The following is a 25,833-nucleotide window of genomic DNA, read 5'->3' as shown; positions in this document are numbered from 1 at the left end:
TTTATTCCTGCCAGCTTTTCAACAAAGCTTCAACTTTTCTTTGCTTATTTGGGCAGAACATTAAGCAAAACCCACGAGGATCTGATTCCCAGTCATTCCCACATGGAGAAATACATACAGTTACAATAGCTAGTTGTTCCATGCAGAGGAGGGGTGACAAAACTGCACACTCTGTAAAGAGAAAACAACTGCCAGCATCAAAACTACTTCCACTACTTCAGAAGGAGATTATAGCTCCTCCACTCAGGGACACAGAAAGGCCTTCAGCCTGGCAGAGAGAGAGCGGAAGAGTCAATGTTGAGCATTTTAATCTGGAGTCACAAAGATAAGATGCAACTGCAGATCAATATGTGCTCTATGGTGGCAGCTCCATGAGAACTTGTCTCTCTTTCTGTGTACCGAGGAGCCTTTGCTCTCTGTGCCCCCTTGGCTTCATTTCTCTGCAGACCAGTTATCTGCAGCGACTGTCTCTCAGTGACATCTCACACCGAGGCATGTTCAACCCCAGACGTCGTGCAAAACAGACAGTGAATATCTAAATAGGATCGCCTGTGAAATTTCCCTCGATAAATCACTCCAGGAATCCCCCGGTTTGAATATTTTATATCACATCAGTCCTTGGCTACCTCAGGGGGCGAGGCAGGTACGATAAGGGATATTCATGGAAATGATTAGATAAAAGAAAGCTAAATTCTTTTTCGATTGTGGGAGATGCATAGCAATGGTATTTGCACTCTGCCGTGTCTGTGTGACTGACTTGAAGTGTATAGAAGGCATTCAGAATGTCATTTTTACTTAATTTGCTCTCCTTTGTATCATCGCAGCATTCCATCATACCAACATCATCAGATGAACTGTTGGTGGTGAGGCATTTATAAAAAAGATAAAAATGAAAATTCTTCTGTGCTTTTGAGAACCTTGCAATAAAAAAGAAGATGCCTTGAACTTCTTTAATTTTCGGTTAGATAAACAGCTCCCACAGCTTGCCTTGATATTTTTTTCAGGGTGCACAAAATTCTCATCTGCACATGCTCAACATTGTTACCACACACAAGTGGGTTATGATTTGTCACATTTCATTTCTGTGTCCAGCAGGTTGTGTCGAACCCTGTCCTTCACATTTGACTCTCGTGATGCTTTTGACGTAGCTGTGTCCTAACAAGAAACAGAACATTAAAGGTGAAAAAAGTACGCAATATGGTTATTTTCACTCTGGGTAAATGTTCAAATACAGAAATGTCCCTGAGCCAGACGTGGCCCTGACAGAAAATCACTGCAAAAATAAAAAAGACAGGAAAAAAAGGAAGGCAATGAACCAAATGTGCATTTGTGAGCACAAAACATATCCTGTAAAAGACAACTGCAGTGCTTTGAGTAAAGGGCATGTGTAGCGAGTTGTTTGTGTGTGTGTGTGTATTTGCACAGATGTGCAAGTGTTTCAGCGTCTATGTATGTGTGTGTGTATGTGTGTTATGTGACAGCAGACCTCACTAAGGACTAGCAATCACTCCATTCAGCATCTGCTGCCACACAGCTCATATTGTCATTCCCCAGTTTAAAGGAACCTTGAGCGGCTTCAAAGATCTTTTCAAAGCCTTAATCCAAATAGGTCGCGGTTTGTTCTGTCACATCAAAGGGGGGGAGGGGGAGTGGTGGGGGGGAATAATGCATCAGGGCTGGCAGAGATTCTTAAGGGCGGAAGATTGGCAGAGGATTTGCTGTACGGGGAGGACTGAAATCTGAAATATCGGACACAGAATGCCTGCTGTAATAGATATGAAATAGGTCTTCTCAACAGCATGAAAGGCTGACATTTTCAGAAAGTTTGTCATGAGAAGGCCCTTTTATTCCTCTTCATCTATCTGCGTTTGTACTGCCACCTTGTCCATAGTGGAAATTCGCAAGTGTCACTCTAACAGGTTAGAGAATAAGATTGGACATTTAAGACTTTTTTTCTCCACCTCTTCCCTTTTTCATTGAATGTTTAGAATTTCTAGTGAGAGACCAATTGAGTCAGAGCTGTTTAGAAAACTGCCTTCTGCATGGCACTCAAGTGAAAAAATCCACCTTCGGCACTTGTTTCCTGCCTCTGTGTTAAAGCAAGCTGAATGAAATAGTCTTAGAATAGATTATTCACCATTTCTCAGCATTGGGATATATTATTAAACACATATTGTATGTTTTACCAAAGTCTCCGTGGAAATGTACAAGATAAGAAAGCATTTGTTTCCCTCAATCTCAAATACTTCAGAGGCATAAAGTTCAAATCAAGTCTGCCGAAGCATGTGGTGGATGTGAGACGTGTTCGAGCTGAGTGTCACTTATGTGTTTACTCCTCACCTCTCTGACACTTTATCAGCTCAGAAGGTGTCTCTCTTGCATTTCACCCGATCGACTCTGCAGACAAAGAGACGGCTTCCGTGTCTCAACAGTGCACAAGTGTCCAGCTAATTAGGTGCTCATGGGAAACCAAGCATTGATTTTCTGTCACTGTGTCTGTCCCCCCCTAAAGAAAACTGGGCTGTTTGTCTTTTTCTTGTGATGCACCTTGTGCCACTGATAATGATAAAACAGGTCAGGGGTGTAGCATAAGCAAACCACACGACACCCGTGGGAACCCATATTAAAAGATGCCGTTTAATTGTGTGCGGTTTTAGGAAATAGCTACGCCGCGCCTTGTTGGAGGTAAACAAAGTTTGTCGAGGATGAAAATAGACTGAGTTGTCTGACAAAAAAACATATCTTTTCAGCTCTGTAAAGGCATGAAATCCCTCTTGTGCTTGTTATTTCACACTCCTGTGGCTCCAGCTTGGGCCAGCAGTGGCACAGTAAACAAACAAATACATGGGAAATCACACAAACCACACACATACGTGCACAGTATACTAAAAAGAAAGGGTTCTGGCAGAGAACTTACTAATGACCCCACATTTTCAGGCTTTTCTCTCACAAAGAACATCTAAGATCACACTGAGCATTTTACTACAAATCCAACACCATACATCTTTGACATATACATCCAGATATAATCTATTGTTTCCACAATACTTTTTTTTTTTTCAAAATACTTTTTTTTAACTTGCATACATTCTCTCTGAGTTGGGGAAGCATGATTTTGAGTGTGCAGATAACTGCTATGTATAAATAATGGTTTCAGTATCAGTCTGGACAGCGTGCCAGGCACCTGCTGATCCAACCACACACAGGTAGAGCCAGCTCGGGTGACTCGGGGCTGTGGAAATGGGCATTCAGTCTGCCAGCAAACTAATCAGTGAAAGGGATGAACTCCAAGCTTATCAGAAAGGGGTCATGGTTGTAGGTGGAGGAGGTGGCAGTGGGAGAGCAGGGATGTTTCGCGCACAGCCACAGCAGAGTGACACGGGCCGAAGAATGGGAAAATTCTCAAATCTCAGTGTAGGAGGTTAGGAGAGCGCAACCCTCAAGGAGGTGAAGGAAGCTTTGCTGTTTACTGCCCACACATTAGCTGAACATGTCGTGGTCTGAGGCAGAAACCTTCAGCCCGACTATGAATGCCGGGTTCCTGCTTCCAATGGATATCTGGCAGTTACTTTATTATTGGTGATGGACATTTGTGGGTGTAAATGCTGTATCATGATCAAGAATACCATGAGTTTGATAAAGAAATCTTACTAGAACTGTGAGGTTATTCCATGAGTCTTATGTCAGGTATTGCAGATCTATAAGTATTTATTTTTTTTCCTCAACCCATGTAAAAAAATATATTTTACTAGATGAATGTCTTTGAAATAGACAGCCCCAAACTGAAGAGTATGTTTTTAAATTTATGAATGCCTGTTTGCCTCAGCACTGAGCTCTACTTCAGCATTATTTCAGCTTCTTAACTGATCGCCACTGGAAACCATTCTGTATCAGCATTTAAAGATACATGACTGTAATTCAGGAGGTAATTTCACATCTTAACAGAATCCAATTAAAAGCGTTGGCATTTCAATTAAACCTCCCCCTGGCTCGTCGCTACGGTGTCACATCGGAAGTGAAATTGGAATCAGATTACGGAGAGAATCTGAAGAAGTATTTTTACCGCGCAATGAGGATCATGCATTCCTGATGGAGACCCCTGTCATGCATACCACAGGAAAAAAAAAAATCGTTGCCAACATTATTCATTTAATTCCTCCTCCTTATTAATTTCACAGCAGATTACCTGAGAAGATACAAAACGCTGTCAGCAAAGAGTTTTAATTAAGTATGGGGTATGTTGCTATGAGTACCTTATGTGAAACTGCTGCCTTATAATGCTCTTGTTTTAATTACTTCAGAGTGCCCCATCATTAACCTTTATGGAGATGTGCTCCAAACTGCAGTGTGCATGACAAACACTACACTCAGAAAATGCTTATATCCATATTCAAACATTTATATCCATATCTGTACTGTAACAAAATAAGCAGAATATTGTTTATAAAATAAATTTGCCCACCAGAATTTCAAAGTTAAAGAAATGGGCATAATAATTTGTGATAATGTGCTTTGAACTTGTCAAATGAGAGCTCATATTGGATACTGAGGGCACCGTGACGACCCCTGGTGGGAGCTGCAACTTTAAATTACAAGACATCATCGTTTGTGCCTTATTTCTATACTAACCTCCAAACTAATAGTACTTGCTGTTCTCACATGCAAAAATGTTTGGTAATATGCTAAGGTTTTTAAAAATATTAGAATTAAAAGAAATGTATATATTATATACACATACATATATTGTACTTTTATTTGTAAATTTTAAATGAATGGATACAAAGCAAAAAAATTAAAAAAAAATAGCTATTTATTATATATATATATATATATATATATATATATATATATATATAATTTTTTTTGGTTGAGTCAGTTTGTTTTTATTATATTATTTCATTGCTCCACATCTCAAGCAGCTGTGGGTGGTCTAATCAGAAACCCTGTGGACGTTTCTCTTCTGATCCTTTTCATCCTCAAGTTTCTGAATGGTCCCATATAGATTTCCAAAAAAGAAAAAAAAAAAAAAATTGCACCAAAAGTGGGCCCCTGTTCAAAATATGCGGATGGGTAACCATGCCACCGTTCACCCTCACAACTTAATGTAGTTTAACAGGAGACATTAGCTTTTAATGGCACTTAATTGTACAAAAAGGAAATCCATAACCACAGAAGGAGAAAAGTCAAGTATTTCCAAGCTCTTTATAAGAACAATTTAGAGCAGACAAGTGCTTTTCAAACCTTGGATTGGAATCAGTCCGGCAGCCTGGCCAGGAAGGGGGCGCTTTGCATTTGTGGGCCTGCAGTGCCACCATTTGGTCATACTGAGATTTTTAATTTACTGCTAGACCTTGGCATTTTGAAACAAAACTAAAAACAACAATTCATCGTTTATATTCTGAGAATCTGTTTTTAAGGCAAATCGTGTGTCCCAAAAAAACAATATTTCATTTGTCTCTGCCGCCTCAACAACGACTTTTCGAGCTGCAGTAACACAAGCGACAATATATTATGATTAAAAATGAGCTAGAGTGAACTATTTCCAGGTGCAGAATTAAAGAGGGGAGAAAACATGCATTGCCACTGTTATTTTTGATAGATTATCGTAGGTCCGTTCCATCTCAGATAATTAGCAATAACTTGCACTTCAAGAACAGGGTAGGTTTGCCAAGAAGGAATGGTGATTACAATCAATTAAGACTGATGACAAAGCGCCAGCAATAACCCAGTGTGTGTGTGTGTGTGTGTGTGTGAGCTGTTTTTTTATTCACACATCCTTCCAAACAACTCTGTTTTGTGTAATCAACATCTGTTGTGACAGGCAACTTCCTCCTTTCTCCGAGTGGCCCACTTCAGATAATGAGTGTCATACCAAACTGCAGGGCAAAGGCTGATTTTGCATCTCTCGCTTTTTCTTTTTCACTCCTCCTCTCCGGCCTTCGCTCTCACCCGCCTCTGTTGTCTCTCCTATCATTCAAGACATTCATTGTGGAAAAAAAGAGAGACAAACACTCTCACAACATTGTCTGTGCTCAATGTGTGGGGGTGGTAGATGAAACAGAATACGGTCTTGTCCAATTATCGAGAGTATTCACTCCTATAGCTGTTTACAAAACACTTATATGCCTGTGAGTGCCTTAATTTCCCTCTTAAATTTTTATGTTTTATGAATAAAATTCTCTAACATTTTCTTTCGTCTCTTTCGATACCCTTTAAAATAATTATGTGACTTTTCTGAACTAACGCACTTGTTTTTGCAGGCAATGCATAAAGCAAATAGTAAAACATCTGTGCTGGAAATGTTTTCTTGCCTCAGCTCACCAAATCAATGGTTTGGGTGCCATCTGCTGGTAAATTTAAGTAACTTGAAGAAAACTACGCTCTCGCTTGAAATATTAAGACTTTAAATTAAACCGAAATTTGAAATTAGTTATATTAAACGTTGCATTTATGTAACATTTAGAAAAAGCAAAACAGTCACTCTAAGTTTTGTTCTTTGTGTTTAAAGTTTTATCTCTCAAACTCTTAAGTTCCACTTTAAATCTGAAGATTAAGACTTTTTTTATATATAGGAACTATAAATAAAACAGAATTTCACAGAACAAAAAAAATCAATGTATGATTAAAGTATGTATCTAATATTGTAAAACTTTTTTTTTTAAATCTAAGATCAGAAACACGTTTCCCTTCTTTCGAAGATAGACTTTCCTCTTAATTCAAAGTAGATTTCAAATTATGTCAGTGATTTATTGATGCCTGGAGCACACTGAACTCTTCAATCTATCAATATGCAAAGTGATCCAAATGAGAAGAAAACTCTTCTATTTCAAAACTCTCCTGTTTTAATTTCCTCATCAAGACCTCTAGTTTAAAGAATTAAATGACTGCAGCTGAAAATCTGTTACATCTTTGTTCTCACTTGAATATTAGAGAAAATCAAGTCTCTTCAAAATAAATTCTTTAGTTTATTCATCATTTGTTATAATAATTACTGCATTACGCTATGCAAATTAGTTGGAAGACTTGCCATGCAGTACTTTGGAGTTAATTACAGAAGGACATAATGATGGCATAATATGATGTGTGTTGTTTGATAGCCTTAGAAAAAATGGATAAAGTGATCATTTTGCTCTTGTGCGGCTGCATAATGTTTCACCAGAACACTTAATCTACTCTTGTATTTATCTGCTTCAATGTCACGCAATCTTAGTTAAAGTATACAAAAGAATTAGAATTTCTAGCAAGTTTGCTGTGTTTACATTTTGATAACTTTCAGCCTTTTAGACTTGAAACCTGTCCTTGGTGTACTACACCGCTCACACAGGGACTGATGGAGAGAGGTAGGAGCTCCATCATGACCCAGAAAGGAGAAGTGGGTAAAGATGGATGGATGGATGGATGGATGGAGAGAGGGAAGGGGGGAGGCAGGGAGGGGTAGATGGATGGAAATATGAATAAATGGATGGATGGATGGATGGATGGATGGATGGATGGATGGATGGATGGATGGATGGATGGATGGATGGATGGATGGATGGATGGATGGATGGATGGATGGATGGATGGATGGATGGATGGATGGATGGATGGATGGATGGATGGATGGATGAGCTTTTCAGTTTGAGGTCTTTAACCTGTGACCCACAAAGTGGTTTTGCAGTAATGGTTCAAACTGAGACATAGAGGGGGTTTTAGCTAAAAACAGATGATCACATGATTTTTTTCCATATGAGGCTGACTCAGTAACTGAGACACATGTCTTATTTGATTAAATATATGTATGATTCTAGCATAAATGTATGGAGTTTTTAACTCTTAATCTAATAGTTTGGCCTGTTTAGTTGTGATGATTCTCAGATAACTGGGTTAGAAGACCCAGTTATCAGCATTCAGCATTAATTGTTAAAAGAACAACAAAAACTTTATACAAAAACATTATTTTTAGGTAACATATAGTACATGAAATCAAATTTGACTGTGCTCATCAAAGAAAATAATTACTAAAGATAAATTAGATTGACCAACCCAATTTCCAAGTAAGTCACAGAACATACTGGACTTAATCAAGTTTAAACAAAAAGAATATTATATTTGTTTTTGTCTTATTCTTTTTTTGTTATCAGGTGTTTCTATTCTGTTGAGTTGTGGTTATCATGCCTTTTTTAATGTATCAATATTCAGATTATATGCTCTTTATTTGTTTTTGTAACATCTGTGATGATAATTTGCATCAATTCAGCAACTCCCTGCACAGAAAATATTTTTTTATGCTGATAAATAATTAAATTAGTCAGTGTTTAAGGTTTAATCAAAACCACCAGCTTCATTTTTTATATGTAGTTAAAGCATGTTTACATTACAGCTATTATGACATATTTGATGTAAATTTACTGAAGATTTACAACAATTCAGTAAAGTTAGTTTTATCATCAATCATTTTCCTTGAATGTATAAACCACTGTGTTTAAAAAACAATAAAGGCAATTACAAATCTTTAGAAACTCTTAAACAGAGTGCATAACTTTGAAATGAAGTTAATTACTTTTGTGGTTATTACGATGCTGCATTTTATTTTTGTCATGGCAGCCTCAGCTTGGACCTTTACGTCTCGGTTTTGCATCTTTCCACCTCTGCAATAGTTTTCTCAGCGTACTCTTTGTTCTTCTCAGTCTAAATTTATACTTTTATCTTGTTTGTCTGGGAAATAAAATAGATTTTCCACATGCAACAGACAGGCAACCAGGATGTATGCCACCTCTTGCTCTTTGGCATTTGGGAGAGTAATCAGCGTTTGTGACCATGGTAAGAGTGTATAAATGAAATTATCTAATTAGTTTTAATATTAGGCTGCTGATAAGCACTGAAAATACACTCCAGTCTGTTTAGGCTTAAATATATATATTAAAATATTTACTATTTTTAGAATAATGTCTAACTGTTTGTTGCAGGTATTTTGACGAATCAAACGCAAAAACTAATGCGTACACCAGGGGGCGCTGGAGAGCTTTAACAACAGTTACACATTCACATCCATTTATTAAAATAGCTGTCAAATATTAGTGTTTAGTCATATTTTTGTTTTAAATGTGTCTGCTAATATATGATGTTTAGAAGAATGCAGCTATAAAGATGTTGTTACGTTATGTCTCAAAAATTTTAAATCTAGACTGTAACACTGAATCATTTAGTTTGTATTCAAACTACAAAGTAGATCTGCAGCTTATTTTTTTAACAGCGGTATAAAAAAAATAAAAAAAAAAACAACCCTGGCAGCGCAAGGTGGAACTGTTATAAACAAATAGGCGTATCCAGCCAGTCCCTGTTGTCAGGCTGTTCTTCCGTGTTTACACACCCACTTAAAAAAAAAAAAAGGTTTACCAGCGACTGCCGGGCGAATGTTTACCGAGCAAGCATAGAGTGGCGGTGCGGAAAGTGACAGTCACGCCGGAGGTTCGGTGTACATGGTGAAACACAGGTGATTTCTGCTCCCACGGTTGCATTTTACAGCGGAATGTTCACTCGAAGGGTGCATGGAGACGTCAAGAAATCTACACAGAAAGTTCTGGACCCAAAGAAGGATGTTCTGACCCGGCTCAAACACCTCCGGGCGCTGATAGGTGAGTGAAATGTCACCGGAGCCGCGGATGCTGCGCCGTTCGAGGCTTAGCTTCTGGAGCTAACCACCAGAGACGGCTAACGTCAAACACGGCGGCAGGTTAGCTGGCTGCCTGTCGCCGCGGCGTCTGATCCTGGTTAGCTGACAGGCAGCGTGAACTTCCTTATGAAGTGCTTGCTTCTCGTCCAGTTTGGACCTCTGTCTTTTAAAGACATGGTCATATTAGACGAGCCAGACTGGGATGGAGCACAGAGGCTAATGCAAGCTAGCTTCCTGGCTGCTAACTAGCGTGCTAACTGATGTTGTGGTGCATCCGTGGTTCACATGACCACCACAGCCTTTGTTGTCTCCTGTTTCATCGTGACTATTTTATAACGCAGTTGCATCAATATAAGTCAATAATCAGAAGCACAAACAAAAGCCACTGATGTTCATTCAGACCGACTAAGATCAAGGTTTTTATTTAAGCTTGCTTGGTTGAGGTAAAAAACAAAATCTGTATTTTTAACAATGCATTTCATAACTGGGCAACATAGTGCTGTACCTTAACTCTTAGAGTTCTTGTTTCTTTTATTGGACAAGGAAGTGCTGGCTTTATGACAATCATAAAACTAGCTGCTCTCCCCAGCTTGTCTTCCAGCACTGTATTTTAAAGAGACAATAATATCAAATGACTTAGCCTCATTTTTGTGCAGAGCATTTTTGTTTCTTGTGCTGCACATTTAAATATTTTTACAGCCTGCTGAGTGTTCACAAATAAGCTATGATAACCTCCAATGGACTTGGGCTAAATTTAGAGATTTTTCTCAGAGATTGAACAGTAAAACATTTCAGTTTCAGGCAAAATACGCCCGTAACATTTTCACGGCAGGGCTTGATGAACCACAGACATTAAGCAAACAAAATAAGCACTACTACAAATCGGGTTTTTTGGGGGGAGACTATAAAGCATAACTACAGAGGCATTTTAAATATTCAAAAATATTATTTTTATTGCACCACACCAAAATGGACCGAGGCTACATCTATCATGGCTCTGACAGCGTTGGGAAACTGTGGCATACAGTACGCAGCGTTGTGTTATTCTCAGTGCTCCACAGACAGATTGGGGTCAACAGGCGCCAGGGCCAAAAGCAGATAGGAACGAAGTTGTCAATACAGGATCGTATACGCCGAGAACAGCAGCGGCGAATTAGCCATACGAGCGGGAAATAAATGTATTTTCTCTTGATTTTCTGTCACAGCAGATCACCCACACATGCAAGGATTAACGTCTAGTCTAACATGCAGTCTGATTGTAAATTACATTTGCACTAGTACACAGATATTATTATTTTCTGCCACTGTCTATTATACAGTATTTCAGAATAACCCTTCCCATTTTGGTGGAATTATGTTGCTTTACTTTGCATGTATAAAGTCTCCTCAAAGAGGAGGAACTGCAGGAGGACAATTCAATTTCAGATGTTTAGGGTTTGTTGTCATATTGATTGTGGCTTTTATGCAGCAATGTGTTCTCTGCTTTTTTATTTCTTGTGTGTTGGCACACCAGTGACGGTCAATTTCAAAGTGTTGTTTAGCAGCTTGAATAATCCGTGGAAAGGTAAAATGATGGAGAAAAGCATACAGTTAATGTCAAGAGTCGGTGGAGGTCAGCTCCGAGTTCGGCGTGTCCTCCCGTGTTTTTCTTTCCCTCGTGTGCGGCGAAAGATAAGGTCTGTGTGTTTGTCCGGTAGCTGCTCGTAGGGTCGGCACATCGATGTTCCTCAAATTTGCAGGTTTCGCAGTGTTTTCAGCGAAGGATTTCCCTTCTGGTCCAGTTGGATCCTGTGTGGGCAGGAAGCTGTGATCAGAGATGGGGTGTGATGAAATCTAGCACAGGGACTTGGAGAAGAAAGGCTGTTGTTTCATTTCTCACTTTTTTGGGTTTGTTTTCATTTGTCTCTTTATAATCAGACCATCAAACTATTCATAATATTGGTAAAAGAAGCATTTATCCATAACAGAACAGTAACACTCTGCTGGCCTCATAAGAAGCAGTTTGTGTTAATATGCCATGACAGCACAAAATGTTGCAACAGTCGATGCTAAACTGTTTAACTTGTATGATTGAATTCAAAAATATGTTCGAAGCCATATAAAAACTGCTAAAATAAAATTGTCTTCAACATTTCTATCTGTTACACTTCAAACATATTTTATCTGTTTGTATTCAGGAATTCTACATGTCCAGTAGTTTGTTAATCGAGCTTGTTGAATCAAGCTGTAGTATCTGCGGTCGGAGCTATTTTCAGAGTGTTCTTGTGTTGCTTTTCTTGCTCACTTAACAGATCTGTGGAGTAGTGTGTGAAAGCTGCTGCATGTTAATTTGCTGGTCATGCCTGGCTGGATTTGGCTGTGGTTGTTAATTACAGGAGGCCAACAAACCACCTGATCGCTCGCTGGTTCTCTCAGCAGTGGCACGAAGGCCTTTTCCTCATATTCTTTTCAGTTCTTCTCATTTCATATTCCAACCGCCACTGACGCGTGTTGGTATTTCATTTATTATACACAGAGAAACAAAGCTACAGATGACAATGCAATTGTTGTAAGTGTAGAAAATCCTCCAGAGACTTGAATGTACACTTGAGTGTGTGTGTGGAGGAATACAGGGTGAATCCACAGGGCAGTATTTCTTTTTTCACTTACTCCCACAGCTTGAGGTCTGTTTGCAAAGTCAGCAGGTCCGACTCCAAGTTTCTGTTTAGTGAGGACTTCACTGTGGACTAGTTGGCTGAAAGAAGGATGTCTTCATCTCTAAACAGAAGAATCTTTATCACAAGTAGCTATTGTTTTCTTCCATTTGTCCTTTTCCGATGGTGTAAACAGAACCAGTGGGGTTGTGCTGTTGAACTGCGTGGGAACAACAGTTCATGTCTTGGAAGTGTTGCTAGTGATAATAGCGGTTGTGGTTGAAGGTGTCTGAGTTCAGAGAAAGGTGCTTTTTTTTTAAAGAAAAAAAGGCTTGGCACTAATTTTTAATGGCGAAAAAAAAAAAGAAATGTGGAGTCATCCGCCTTACCTGCCTTCATCATTGACTTTGAGTGTTTTCAGGGTCGAGTAAAAGTGCTGCTGCTGGAAGAGGAAATCAAAAGCTGAAGCACCAGGAGAAATAAAACTGGAGGGGCTCTTAAGAACATCCTTTGTGTAGCGAAAGTAACTGATTTATCTCCTAACGTGTGACTCTCAAGTTTTTTTTTTTAGTTATTGTTGTTTTTGTTCAGCTTAGACTTGTGACAATTATCAGTATCTTGTCCTTTGTCCTACCAAAAAGTAGCTGACATTAACACTTTAAAGGTTTAGATAAAAATGACATTTAAAGGGAAGTCTTATAATTTTTAAACAAATTTTCTTTCTTTATATATATGTGATCACACATTCAACTTGGAAAAAAAATACTTTTAACACTTATTTGCATGACACAGACCCAAGCTTTCTGGCTGTAAGTACAAGGCAAAATAAATAATCATTAGAACCTGCAGGTACTGTAGCTAATAATGCAAATATCAGGTTTAGTGTTGCCTAATCTTAAAACAATCTTTGTAATCTTTATCCTCGAAGGAAAATGTTGGAGGAACGACAGTGATCTTTCATAAGAGCAAGCATCTTTCCCCTGTCATAAAATAATATGCCAACATTATTATATATTCAAAATGACAAGTTTTACTAATAGGTCTTTGAGAATTACAGTGTTATTGTAAAGAGGCTATTTTCTTTCATGTCTTATGTATGTTTTTCACAGTTGTAGCTATAGAAATGAGACTGAGTTGTTTTGGTGTCAGTAAGCTGTCACTCAAAAAAAAAGTGTCTAAAAGTCCAATTTAACATTGGGCTTTGCTTAGTTGTCTCACTTTTGTACATACGACTGTTTTGTCCCTTGAATTGAGGTGCCTTTTTATGTTTAAATGAAACCAAGGTAGTCTTAAGGGGTTTAGCAAACTAACAAACCAAAAAATATTACCCTGAAATTAGTCATGTACAAAGACTGGAATGAAAATAAATTATATATATATATATATATATATATATATATATATATATATATATATATATATATAAAATTAAAAAGCAGCCTAAAATGAATTGAATACTCAAGAATACTTTGAAAGATTACAAGAAATCTTGGCTCACTTAGACCAAAATATAGATATAAGAAGTGACCTCAGACTTAAAAAAAAAAAAGTCAATAAATTTACTGTTCAGCGGTGTAGATATTTTTATCTACACTTTGATAAGGTCTCTGAGCTGGTGGAGCTGTGTGCATTTGGCTGCACAAAGAAGTCCTGTGCCAACACCCCTTGGTCATTAGAATAACAAATTTAGTCATGGAAATACACAGAGGCTAGCTCGTTCACACCAAGCCCTCCTGAAGGGCATGCAAAAAAAAATCCGGAAGCTTTATTGGTATTGTTTGCAAACAGAAATGAGGAACAGCTGATTGTCAGATTTGTAACATCTCTAGTTATTTTATCAATGTGCAGAAACACATCATTAGTTATGAAATATCTCAGTGCTTGTTTTTTTTTAGATGCCAGTGTTTATATATAATCTAAGAGAAAGTTTTTCAGTGTCCTAGTCTTTTTCAACAAGTGTGAAAATAAGTAACTGATTTATGTTTCAAGTTGGATTAACAGGAACACTTAAATCTCCAATATTTTATAATCGTACTCTTTTCATTTTCATGTTTTGGGTGTCAGCCAGGAAAATTACTTTTTGCCATGTTATAGTTCTTTTATGTGTAAACAAACTGGTAATATGTAGGCTGTATTATACATCCATTCTCAAACTTGTGGCAAGTCTTCTTGGTCTGGCTTTTTCTGTTTTCATTCTGAGGCATGACTGTCAGCATGTGTTTTTACAGCTACTGCAAAACCCAATTCTCAAGCAAAAACAAATATCATGTGGTGTTTCATGAATGCCTTATTTCTTTTCATTACTGCCCTGCTACAGAGCTACAGACACAAATATAGTTCTTACCTTGTGCTGTGTTCAGGATAATGTCTGTGTAACCTTTATACAGCTCCCAGTGGAAAACCAGTTCATCTAGTTGAACTGTTTACCCATTATGTTTTTTTGATACCCAAACCTAAACATCTGTAGTTTACTGTGGCAAGATGTGTTATCGATGATGATCTTGAAGTGGATTTACGTTTTCATGTTGTCTCATTTAGAGCCCAGGCTTTTGCTAATCTTCAGAGGATTTAAAGCCAAAGAAAAGTAAGCACTCAGCTTTGCCTTGTGTTGCTGATTGCTACTTGAGGATGTTTTAGAACAAATTCTAGGCTGATAAGTATAGCGAGACACTAAATCCCAAGTCTTATGTTGAAAGCGAATATATCTCCTGAATTGCAGCTCTTGTGGAAAGTCAGAAACCATCGTATTACTGCATCAGCTTTATTATTTTGCATCCATCTGTAATGAAATCAGTGTCAGCTCTGTGTTGATAAAAGATCTTAAGGTCTGTAAAAGACATAATGAAAGTGACCAGATCTTTAATGTTTAGCCACTTGTCTAAATTTGGACTCAGACTGGGATAAAGTCAGGTATTGCCAGTTCTGCCATGACTGTGTCACACTGTGTTTTGTGCAGTACTTCAGGTCCCAATCTGTTTCACAGCTAGACAGTCACCGCAAGGCCAGACACACCCATGTACTGTTTGGCACAGTCACATTATAATGAAATTACACGCACCATGACTGATGTAATAATAAACCTTGTCTTCAGTGAGACATGTTGTGAAAAAAAGGCTTTTTTCTGTGTTTTAAATAATCAGTTTGGATGTCTGAATCACTACCAATTAAACATATTAACATTTAATTAATCTTAACTGTATTTGTGTAAAAAATGTGTAAAAAAATAAACAAGATTCCGGAGCCTACAGAAGTATCAAAGTACTGTGTTATTTAAAAGGAATGGGTAAATATTAGGGAAGTTGTTTATTTAGATTTGTAAATGTATGCAGTTTTAATAATTTATGATGCTTTAGTCATCAGTAATGTAGTCAAGGTTATGAAAATACTAAAGCATTGTGGTAAAGTCAATAAAAGTAGCAGCTCTAAACTTTTTATTAATGTTTCTGAAAATTCAGTTAGTAAAATCTTTGGTTTCAAATAAGACCATCCTTAGCCTGGGTGGATGAAATATGAATCCTGTTGTTTTAGAAATCGAATAGGTGACTCTATACTTTTATCTTTTCTGTGACAACGAACCTCCTGAGTCCTGAACTTTTGTTAGGTTTGCATTTTTAATTTCCAGTAGTTGTTTGGGATTAGTAGGACCTAATAAAACCAAATCTTGCTTTTGAGCAATTAGTAAATCAAAACTTAAACAACTGAAAAATACAACAAGTAAAACATTACAAATCAAAACAAAGAGTCCTTGAATAAGGACAATAGGTCTAAGTTGAACAGAAAAAAAACTGTGTGCAGGGAAGCCAATGTCCCATAAGAGGTATATGAAACTCTCAGGGGGTTAAAAAAACACGACATTATGTAACTCCTAATATGCTAGTCATGAATATAAAATGCACACAGTATTCTTTCTTGTGTTTATCCGTTGTTTTTCATTAAGGTAGCAACTTAAAACAGCTATATTAAAACTTGAGGTAACAGAAAATGTGTATATTATTACAGAAAAATGCACTTCCTAAAAGGTTAGGAATCTTAGTTGCATTTTCTGCTTTTTAAAAAATCAACCACAGTAATTCCCACAAAGATTTCCAGCATGCACAACTGAGTAAAACTAGATTGTCTTTTTATGCTCCTTAGGCTTGTACAGTAATAAGGCCCATTATACAATAAAATGAGAAGCTCTCTTTTCTTTAAGAACCTGTGAGGTACTCCAACAAATGAGAAAACGTGTTACTGTTTAGCATTACCTTTGACTGGAGGTGGAATTTGGATTTCTTATTTTTGGAAACTTTTTATGGCCCTCTGTTTTTAGGTAACCATACGTGACGGAAAGTTCCATCAATGCTGCATCTGTTAGCGTCCACATTAGCATCTACCTTGTATTTATTTATTTATTTTCCTTTCTGTGTTGGTACCCTTGAGGCATCTCTTAAAGAGTACTCTGTCTTTCCTCAGCGTGCAGCCAAAGGAACACATCAGTCTTTTCTGTTGCGTCTCCTTTCTGGCAAGAATGTAGTGCACCTGCAGCGTTAGTTAGCCCAGAGCTAATGCAAATTAATCTGTCTAATCAAAGGCTCGATTAGGCTGCTTTTGTGTATGACTTGGCATATTAATGATTGGTCTTTAAGTGGCGTAAAACACGCTTGTATAAAGTTGCCCAGAGAGTTAAATATGGTTTGAAAATACCTTGGAGCATTGTGAGTTCTTACATTAAGTGTTATGTGCTGATTAAGTTTGAACAAGTGGTGGTGGGCAGAGTTGCTTGACAATGTGTAAGAGGCTTCAGCTGACTAAATGACCTTCACCGAGTTGGTTTTCCCAGCAAGCACTAAAATAGAGTCCAGAGCAGTATCACACAGAGCTTGTTATCCTGGTTTTAAAAAAAAAGCATTAGATTGAATAACAAGGCACATTATTTATTCAGCTGAAGATTAAATTGTTTTGCTTTACCCACAAGATGAATGTCGTTCTTTTCTGGTTTATTCATGTAAAGTTGTGGATCAAAAGCAAGCCATCGAGATGTTTAACACGGTGTGGCATTTTAAACAACCTTTTTTATTCTTTGGTTCAGAAATCCTAGTGAAACACTACGTAGATGAGGTTAATTTGAAATGCACTCTTTGTATTTCCAGACACTGGAACATATTTGTATTAATGCTTTTCTTTTGTTTTGTTTTGTTTTTCAGATTTTTTTTTCTGAATGACATTGACCTGATAACATCTTCCTTCTTCAAACATTTAGGCAAAATAGAGTGATAATTTGTCCTTTGAAATGAATGCCAACTTTGGCTGCATGTTATTATTTTCCAGCTGGTCCTCTGACATGAGGGTGGAGGAAGTGCCATTCCTTGGCAGTTAACAGGAAGTATATCACAATGGAAAGTCGTGCCATCCAACACAAACCTGCCATTGCAAGTGTTTTTGGCTTCAGTACAATAATAAAAGATTGTAGGTTATTGAGTCATTAGGTTATCAATGTCAGCAGGATCCCAAAGAAATGTACAGACAACGTTTAGTCTGTAACAACAATTCTGACTTAATCAACAGAACAAGCAGTTTTCACTGTTTAAAATGGCCAAGGGCCATTAAACCAGCACTATATCTGGAAGGCTGTTCTTCAAGGCATGACCTACTTCTGATTCTAAATATCATCCTTTTTCCATTGTAGTTTTAATTTATGAATATTCACATAAACTCATCTGCTTCATCAAAATTAAGGTCTTGTCAAACCTATTTTCATGTTTTCCACGTTTGAAGAGCATGTACCTATTGCAGCTTCATTCTTTTGTTGTAGGATTTCAAAAGTTCAACCTCACATGGCTTTTCTGCTTTTGTAGCTCTGTAGTCAGAGAGCCTATTCTGGTCCAAACTTTTATCACCTCTCTCATCAAGAAGGCATTACAGAAGCACCTACAAAAACAGCAAAGTGCTGTCGAACTTTTTTGTGCTGATATTCTGTCCACATTCCAGTGCTTTAAAGGTCCTTTAATCTGATCTCCAGTATGATTTGATTCTAGTGTAAAGTGCAAGAACACAATCTTTTAAAGTGTTTGAAGAGTTTGGTCCTATTCAGTAAAACACCCACAGCCAATCTCATCCACTACTGTGGTCAGCTACAACAGTTTTCTGAATTTTCTAATATGAATAACAACAGGGATGGGATGTATTGTCATAAGTAAGCCTCAAATTTGTCAAGACTTTTGTGTTCACTTCATCACTGTCCAGCCTTTCTTATTTGGTGAATCTTTTGCTCACACTTCAATTAAACCATGGAAAGCATCAGTATAAATGTGAAGTATAAGCTCATTTTTCCAGCTTTATGAATTTTGCAGATTTTATGGAAAAGATAGACAACTACCAGCTTGTTCAGTCACTTGTATTTAGGTCAAGGTTTCCTCCTGCCAAAACAGCCCCCTGTTTTAGCTTTCTTTAGCTACTTTTCACCAAGCCTTTCATTTTGACATTAAGAAGTGGTCTATTGAAGGACAGAGTTACCTTGTTTTGTACAGAGGATATTGTGTCATCCTCACCATTCCCAGTCCTGGAAAACAAGTTCTGTCTCTTTCTGTCCTCATGCTGAGGACACCCGAGACGTCTATGAAGGACAATGAGTGAAGAGTTTTCTGGAAATGAGCTAACAGTAGGCAAAAATAGATAAAATGTTATGTTGCGAAAAACACATCCCGAAGAGAACGTTCAGTGAAAGTCAGAGCACCTTTTTTTAGAGTTTATCAAAGTTTACACCGAAAAGAAGGAAGTTGCTTCATGAGACCTGAAGAATGAAAGTGATGGTCTCAGAAACAAATATTCAAACTGCCACGGTTTCATACAAAGCAGCAGCATTTAGCAGGGAGGGGCTAACATGTCATTTCTGCCCATTGGTTGCAAACTTTACATGTGTCTCAGTTTTGCATTGAGAAACTCATTATCAGCAGTTTTCTAACATAGTGGAGCCAAAGGTTTATACTCTGTGACAGACTCTATACTCAGTTTTGTCACTTTGCTCAAATAAAGAGAATTATTTACTCCCTCTCTGTGTATCTATGCTGCAGATATATTCTACTTGCATGGGAATGTTGCTGTTTATTTGTTCGCATTTAATTTGCATTGATGAACATCAGACAAAACAACACTGAACTCCGTCACTAATGACTCTGTTGTCACTCAGCTGGTTTAGCAACGCCAGGACAAACTGTTTCAGCATTAGGGCAGCTCTGTTTGGTCTGAACGAACTGCTAAACAACAACAACAGCAGCTGCCTTATTAGGACATCTGTATGCTAACGGTTAGCTGCAAAACTCAAGGTGCAGTTGGTAAACTTGTTCGTGTGGCTCTTCAGGTGATGGGTAGTTGACGGCAGGTGGAGAAAGGGCTGAGTCAGCTTCTTTGCATACCTTTAGACTTAATAAGGGAAAGTGGTTAGAATTGCCTTAAACCTGTTTTGACGGTTTAGCCTTTTTTGTTTTCGTCCCCCACACAAACAAACATGAAAACTATAAAATTGACGATTGTGGATGTTTGAACTCCTTGTAAGGAAGAGTTCAAGCACTGTTTTTGTTCTTTTGCATCAAAATCATAAAAGGGCATGTCTGTATTTGTGTCTGTGTGAACATTACCCGAAGGATTGCTAATTGACAGCAACTGGTTATTACTTAACAAAGCAGCCATTGTTTTGTTGTTGATGTCACTGGCAAGTTAGTCCACCTTTTAAGACAATGAGATGAGCTTGAAAGCTTCAGTTAGTTTGACTGTCCAGTCTGACCTGTGAGTGTATATTATTTTATTACATGCATCATATCAGTTAAATGAAAGACCTTTTCATTTCTTTCATGAGGCTATGCGAATCTTTCCTCCATCGAGGCCGAAATCTAAAAGCAATTCTGTCTTTGACTCGATTATCCCACCCTGTGTCCTCATTATCCTTGCTTTATTCTCAGGGCACAGATAAGTGGTCTGAGTCTTTCTCACGTCGTACATCATTCCAGCACTCCCCAGGAGCTGGCCAGCTTCTGCTAGCCCTCCACTTTACCATGTGGTAGAATGAGATTTGCAACAGAAGGTGAATCTTAATTGCTGATTTTTTTTGCCAGGACTCCTCCTGACCTACATTTAATTATTCAGGACGAGCCCATCCCATGTTGGGAAAGCATGGCGAGTGATGGCCTCTCTTTCTGTAATGCGTTTGGGATTTCTTTTCCATCTGTTTGCATCGGCTCGCTTTTTATCCGTAGTCAGTCACATTCAGCAGTTTTCTAAATAAACATTTTCTGATCAGGTTTTTAATTGAGGAAGAACCAAAAATCTCCATTATGGAAGAAAACGTTTACCAATCAAGGTGGATCTTTCAGATATTAATATTGGATATTTTCCTGCTAATCACAAAACCTATCTCAGTCATTCTTTGGGAGTTTTTCCACGAGTGAAACTATTGTCTCATGGTTCCTGAATCCTTTTGTTATTTTTATGTCTAAATAATTGTTTTTGTTTAATCTAATATAAAGTAGCTCTTAAATAACCTCCAATGATTGCTCATTACTCAAAGTAATGGTTAAAACACATTTCCAGTGGGAGTTTTTTACTTGTTTGCTCAGATAAATTCAGACGGTGACTTTTTTCTTTTTGTCGAGCAATGGTAAATTACTTACTTTTTTACTTTTCTAAGCGTTTAACTCATCAACAAGAAGTTATTGTATTACATGTCTAAAACAAATAATGGATTATCTTGAACTTTAGATCAAGTTAGATTAAAAAAGGTGCACCTTCCAAATAGACAGAATGGTAAATTGCCTATTTAAGAGAGGCACTTTTGGAATCTGCGAATATCCATCAAATAAATCATTTGTATCCATGCTCAGTTATTATGGAATAACACGTGTCTGTTGTTGTTTGTTACTTACTGAAACTTTTCTTTTCTTTCTCCACAGATATTATTGATAAGAGTGAACTTAAGGCATTCTTTGAGAGCAACTCCTCGCAGATTTATTTTATCTTCTACGAAAATTTCATTACACTGGAAAGCAACTTAAAACAAAAAGGTAAGCAAAAAAAACACTTTGTTGCACGTTCAAAAGTTAACTACAAACTTCAGTAGTAGTTTAATTGTTAACCGTCTTCCTTCTGCCAATCTACGCATTATTTCTGCCCCACTTCTTTTTTTTTTACAACAGTAAGTGCAGGAATACAAAAATAACTTTCTTTGTGTTACAGGGATCAAATCTCAGAGGGAGGAGCTGGACTCTATCCTCTTTATTTTTGAAGTAAGTCACCTGCTTTTTGCTGATGTTTCAAATCCACCCAGAAGTCTAGCAGGATCATAATTGCAATAGTGCAGATTTGCAAATTTGCTTACTTCCTGAATTTGCCACAGAAAGGCTGGTAGTCAGGAGGAGATTGTGCAAAAGAAAAAAAACAGTCTTAGCTCAATCATTTTTCTATACTAATCTAATTTTTCGCTTTTTAAAAACACTGGTGTGTGCAAATCTAAAAGAGCATGTCTTCTGCGTGTGCACAATGTTGGGTCTGCAGGTTAAAGTCCTTTTACATTGTTTTTTTTTCACCTGACTGCGACGGCAGATCAAATTTCAAGTACAAACAATCAGCTCTCTGGTTACATTTGCTATGGGCAGTTCTGTAAAGATAGCAGCAGATCAGAATGGGAGCTAGTCTCTTTGTGCCTTTTGAACGACACGTTTTGTTCAGAAGTTACAGATCACTAGGGAACTGTGTCAGTGTTCTTGTCTGAATATAATATCTATGTAAAGTTCTGAATTGCATCTTTACCTTTTAAGTTAGGTTCTTTTCAAAATTGAAATTTCCATCAAGATTAGAATTCTCTGGTTTAAAAAAAAAAAGTCACTTAAAACATCTTCATCCACTTTGTTCGTCTTTACATTAAGAAAGCCACCCTGCCTGTCAGCACACATTCAGCCATCTGACCTGTAAATACATCCTGGAGTCCCTCTTCTCCCAAATTTATGGAGTCAATATTGAAAGCAGCTTAACCCTCATTTGTCCCCTTTTAGCCCCTGTCTGTGACAACGTGAGCTTTCACCCGTGTGCTGAGTAGATAAGCTCGCTTTGAGTGGTGTGTACAGGACAGATACAGAGTTGCTTTGATCCTGAGCTCTGCCAGACTTCACGGACTCACTCTTCACTCCATGTTAGATAAGACCTTTTAAAACATATGTGGTCTCTAATTTGCTATTATTGGTGGTATGTGTCAGGTTAAACCAGAGATTATAAAACGGCAACGTGAAAGATGAAGTAAATTATGTTTTAATAAGATTTTGGCACAAGTGGAGTTATTAGCTTCATTTTTTGACTCTTTCTATGTATCAAACAAGCAAGCATTTTTCTGGCTTGTGCTGTATTTAAAATCACAAGTTTAAGGAATCCAGTTTATGACAGGGGAGACCTTTATGCAAATTTGCATCACCGGCTTTAGGTACAGAAATCAAGGCAGAAGCCTTTGCAGCCTTTGTCTTGCTTGCCTCAGACCAGAGAGTAGAGTGGTCTATAAATGAATAATGTCTGGAACAAAACCCATTTTGCAGCACTAAGCTTCGCTGACACACTTTAATGCTGTATGACAGGTTAAGAAGAATAACACAGCTCAGCATTGTTGCCCCTGTTATTCTCTGGATGATTTCTTTTTTCAGGAAGGCAGCAGTTAGGCCTTCAGGTCACCAAATAAATGAAAATACAGCCCCACATTCATCTGAGTCCCACCTCTGCATTCAGATTTGTTGGAGGTGGCAGTAATTGTGTGTTTGTTGTGATTTGCTTATGTGTGGATTACTTCTCCTTCATGATGAGGTATATGACTGATTGGTTTCCTGAGGATTGCTGTGGGGAGTGTGATCATCCCTGGTATCTTACGGGGGTAATCTTTTGTCCTTCTTTATAAGCACTATCAAAGTGATCCACCCCCTTTCGACCAGCAGCCACTGCTGTTCCCTTTCAGTATTTTATTTGTGTCAGCTGCCACTGCCACTGTCGATGCTGCACCAGAACTGACCAATAACAGACCTCATCTCTGTGGGAATGCAACAGGATTTCTAAAAAAATGTCCCATCATATTTATTGTAGCACGTTTTATGTTAGCTATATGTTAGATATATTTGGTTTTTGATTCATAACACAGAGCATGTTGTTGATTTACTACAGCAGAAACTTTGCCATATTTATTAGTACATATAAATATACAATTAAATATACAAGTCAGTACAATGGAATATTTATAACCTTAGTTTTAACACCAAAAGTATTTTTTTTTTTTAAATATACTGCTCAGTGTGTTTGATAACAAAGAAATGGCTAAAATTAGAGTTAGCCTCCATAGCCAAATGTTACAGAAATACTGCTAGAATCTACAAAGAGATCTGGATAGGAGGAAATATGTTTTGCAAAATTTAACTTCTAAACTCCAAACTATAAATAGGATTCTCCTGAATGTTTGTGAATGTCAAAGTGTGAGTTCTGACCTCATTTTAGTTGGGCAATAATCTCCTGACTTTGTGAAGTTGCGTGGGGAGCTTCGGCTACTAGCTGCAATCTGACCAGTTATTCAGAGAACTGATGAAAATGCAGAATCTTGATGTGCATTGCTGATAGAGATACTTTAAGGTGTATTTTCTATCAGAGTGGCTCTTGTTAAAGGGTTAAATATAAAATGATCTTTCTAAGATTATATTACTTCTGTCCCCATTTGAAAGACTCTTGCTGCTGAACACATTCGTTGCCAGGAAGATTCAGTCCATGGAAAGTATTTTATTGACAAATGCTCCTTTGACATTGGACGTGAGACCAGTTTGAGTTTTATAAGTCAGTTTTTGCTGTCACACGCCCAGAACGGGGCTTCTCAGCCTTGAAGAGACTCCTGACTTGTTTATGCTCCCACATGACTGTTGATGACCTCTCGCTGCCTGAGCGCGTATTTATCTCCGTGCCACTGAGGTTGTGGGACAGGTTAAGGGACAGCCTTGGGACCGTCTAAATTTCAGAGGAAAGTCTGCATGTCCTCTTTCTTTCCAGGATATGACCTCGCCATGACCTCTTGTCTATCATTCGGACCTGACTCAGCATTCCAGCTGTCCCTTGTTGTCTCCTCTGAGAATCCCCTCATCTGAAATATCTTGCATTTTTAATGGACACTTTGAAACGTAAATGGTCTATTAATGGGGCAAATTAAAAACTAATTTAATGCATTTTGGGGGTATTATGTTTAAAGAAGGATAATCTTTCAGAAAACTCCAGCCTGTCATGAACTTTTTCTGGATTTGCCTAATTTGAAACCGTTCTTGACGTCAACATTTTATCACTGTACTGAGCAAACGGCAGCACGTCATTAGATTTTAGTTCCTCATTATTTGCAGATTTTTAATTACAGCCAGATGACAAATGTAACAATCCACCAGTCTTTGTCAGAAAACATAAACATATTAAATGAATAGAAACAATTATTATGAGATGTAGAATTGCTGTGATTGTCTTCATTAACTGCTTTTAACAATCGTAACAGATTTGGATAACTGGAAATTACCAAAAAATTAATTGATCCACGTTTTTTTTCCTCCCTTATAGTTTTTCTGACCAGTATAATTTATTCAGACTCTTCCTAATACAAATCTTAGACATGTTAGAGGTTTTTAAAAAATGTCTAACATGTTTAAAAGGGCTGCCCTGAGCCACTGAACCAAGCGTTTTTTGTTTTGTTCATAATGAGTTATGACTGGGAGTTCAGCAGCAGGTGAAGGCTGGTTAATGCATACATGCAAGCTTATAAAAAGTAGTTAGGGTTTTAAAAAGAAATTACATTAGAGGATATTCTTATTCTGATTCTTAGTCAATTTTTGGTGAATTCATATGAGTAAATTTAACATTTTAATATGAAACAGCATTAAAATTTGATTACTTTCTCCATTTTAAAATTCACTGTGGTGGAAAGACTTTAAAGGTGCACCTGCTAAAGCTAAACTGCTCTGATGCAGTTTAGCTTTCAGAAAAGTCCAAAGAGCAACCTGAAGCAGCTGGGTTAGCAGGAAGATTGTACTCTGCTGCTGCCACCTACTGGCTTCACTGGAGAATGAAAACTGCTGCATTTCTGCTCAGTCTTCAGGAGATTTCCTTGATAGTTGAGAAATAGGAGTCTGTGTTATGTCTTGCTTTAGTTGAGTTTGTTTTTATTTGATTTTACAATCTCCTTTTTTAAAAAATAAACAGAACACACTTGGAAATGTGGTTTGCATTTGTATTTAAACAGTTTTTATTGGTCCATGCAGTTGTACATGACTAGCTTAAAGTGAGGATAGAGACATCTGCTTTTAACAGCAGACATATCTGCTTTCTTAAGTTTTATCATATGCATAATATGGTGATTTTAATGGGACTGACATATTACATACAGGTGCTGGTCATAAAATTAGAATATCATGAAAAAGTAGATTGATTTCAGTAATTCCATTTAAAAAGTGAAACTTGTATATTATAGTCATACATTACATACAAACTCATATATTTCAAATGTTTATTTCATTTAATTTTGATGAT

General features: G+C 37.5%; 1 protein-coding gene across 7 annotated transcripts in view; it reads left to right on the top strand.

Moving 5' to 3' along the window:
* The first annotated feature begins 9,358 nt into the window (after positions 1-9,358).
* The window catches only part of ralgapa2 (Ral GTPase activating protein catalytic subunit alpha 2), an 85,671-nt gene continuing 69,196 nt past the window's right edge, over positions 9,359-25,833 (top strand). For 5 of the 7 annotated variants that reach the window (XM_037977781.1, XM_037977780.1, XM_025004998.2 and 2 more), the window contains exons 1-3: positions 9,361-9,617; positions 21,210-21,320; positions 21,493-21,542. In XM_037977781.1, coding sequence (XP_037833709.1) covers positions 9,512-9,617; positions 21,210-21,320; positions 21,493-21,542 — 267 coding nt within the window. In that variant the 5' untranslated portion in view covers positions 9,361-9,511. Of the gene's footprint in view, positions 9,618-21,209; positions 21,321-21,492; positions 21,543-25,833 lie in introns of all 7 variants that reach the window. The other 2 variants (XM_037977782.1, XM_025004994.2) reach the window with 2 other exon arrangements.

Source organism: Kryptolebias marmoratus, linkage group LG10 (assembly GCF_001649575.2).
Source record: "Kryptolebias marmoratus isolate JLee-2015 linkage group LG10, ASM164957v2, whole genome shotgun sequence".
Lineage (NCBI taxonomy): Eukaryota > Metazoa > Chordata > Actinopteri > Cyprinodontiformes > Rivulidae > Kryptolebias > Kryptolebias marmoratus.
This window is presented reverse-complemented; position numbering and strand designations above follow the sequence as displayed.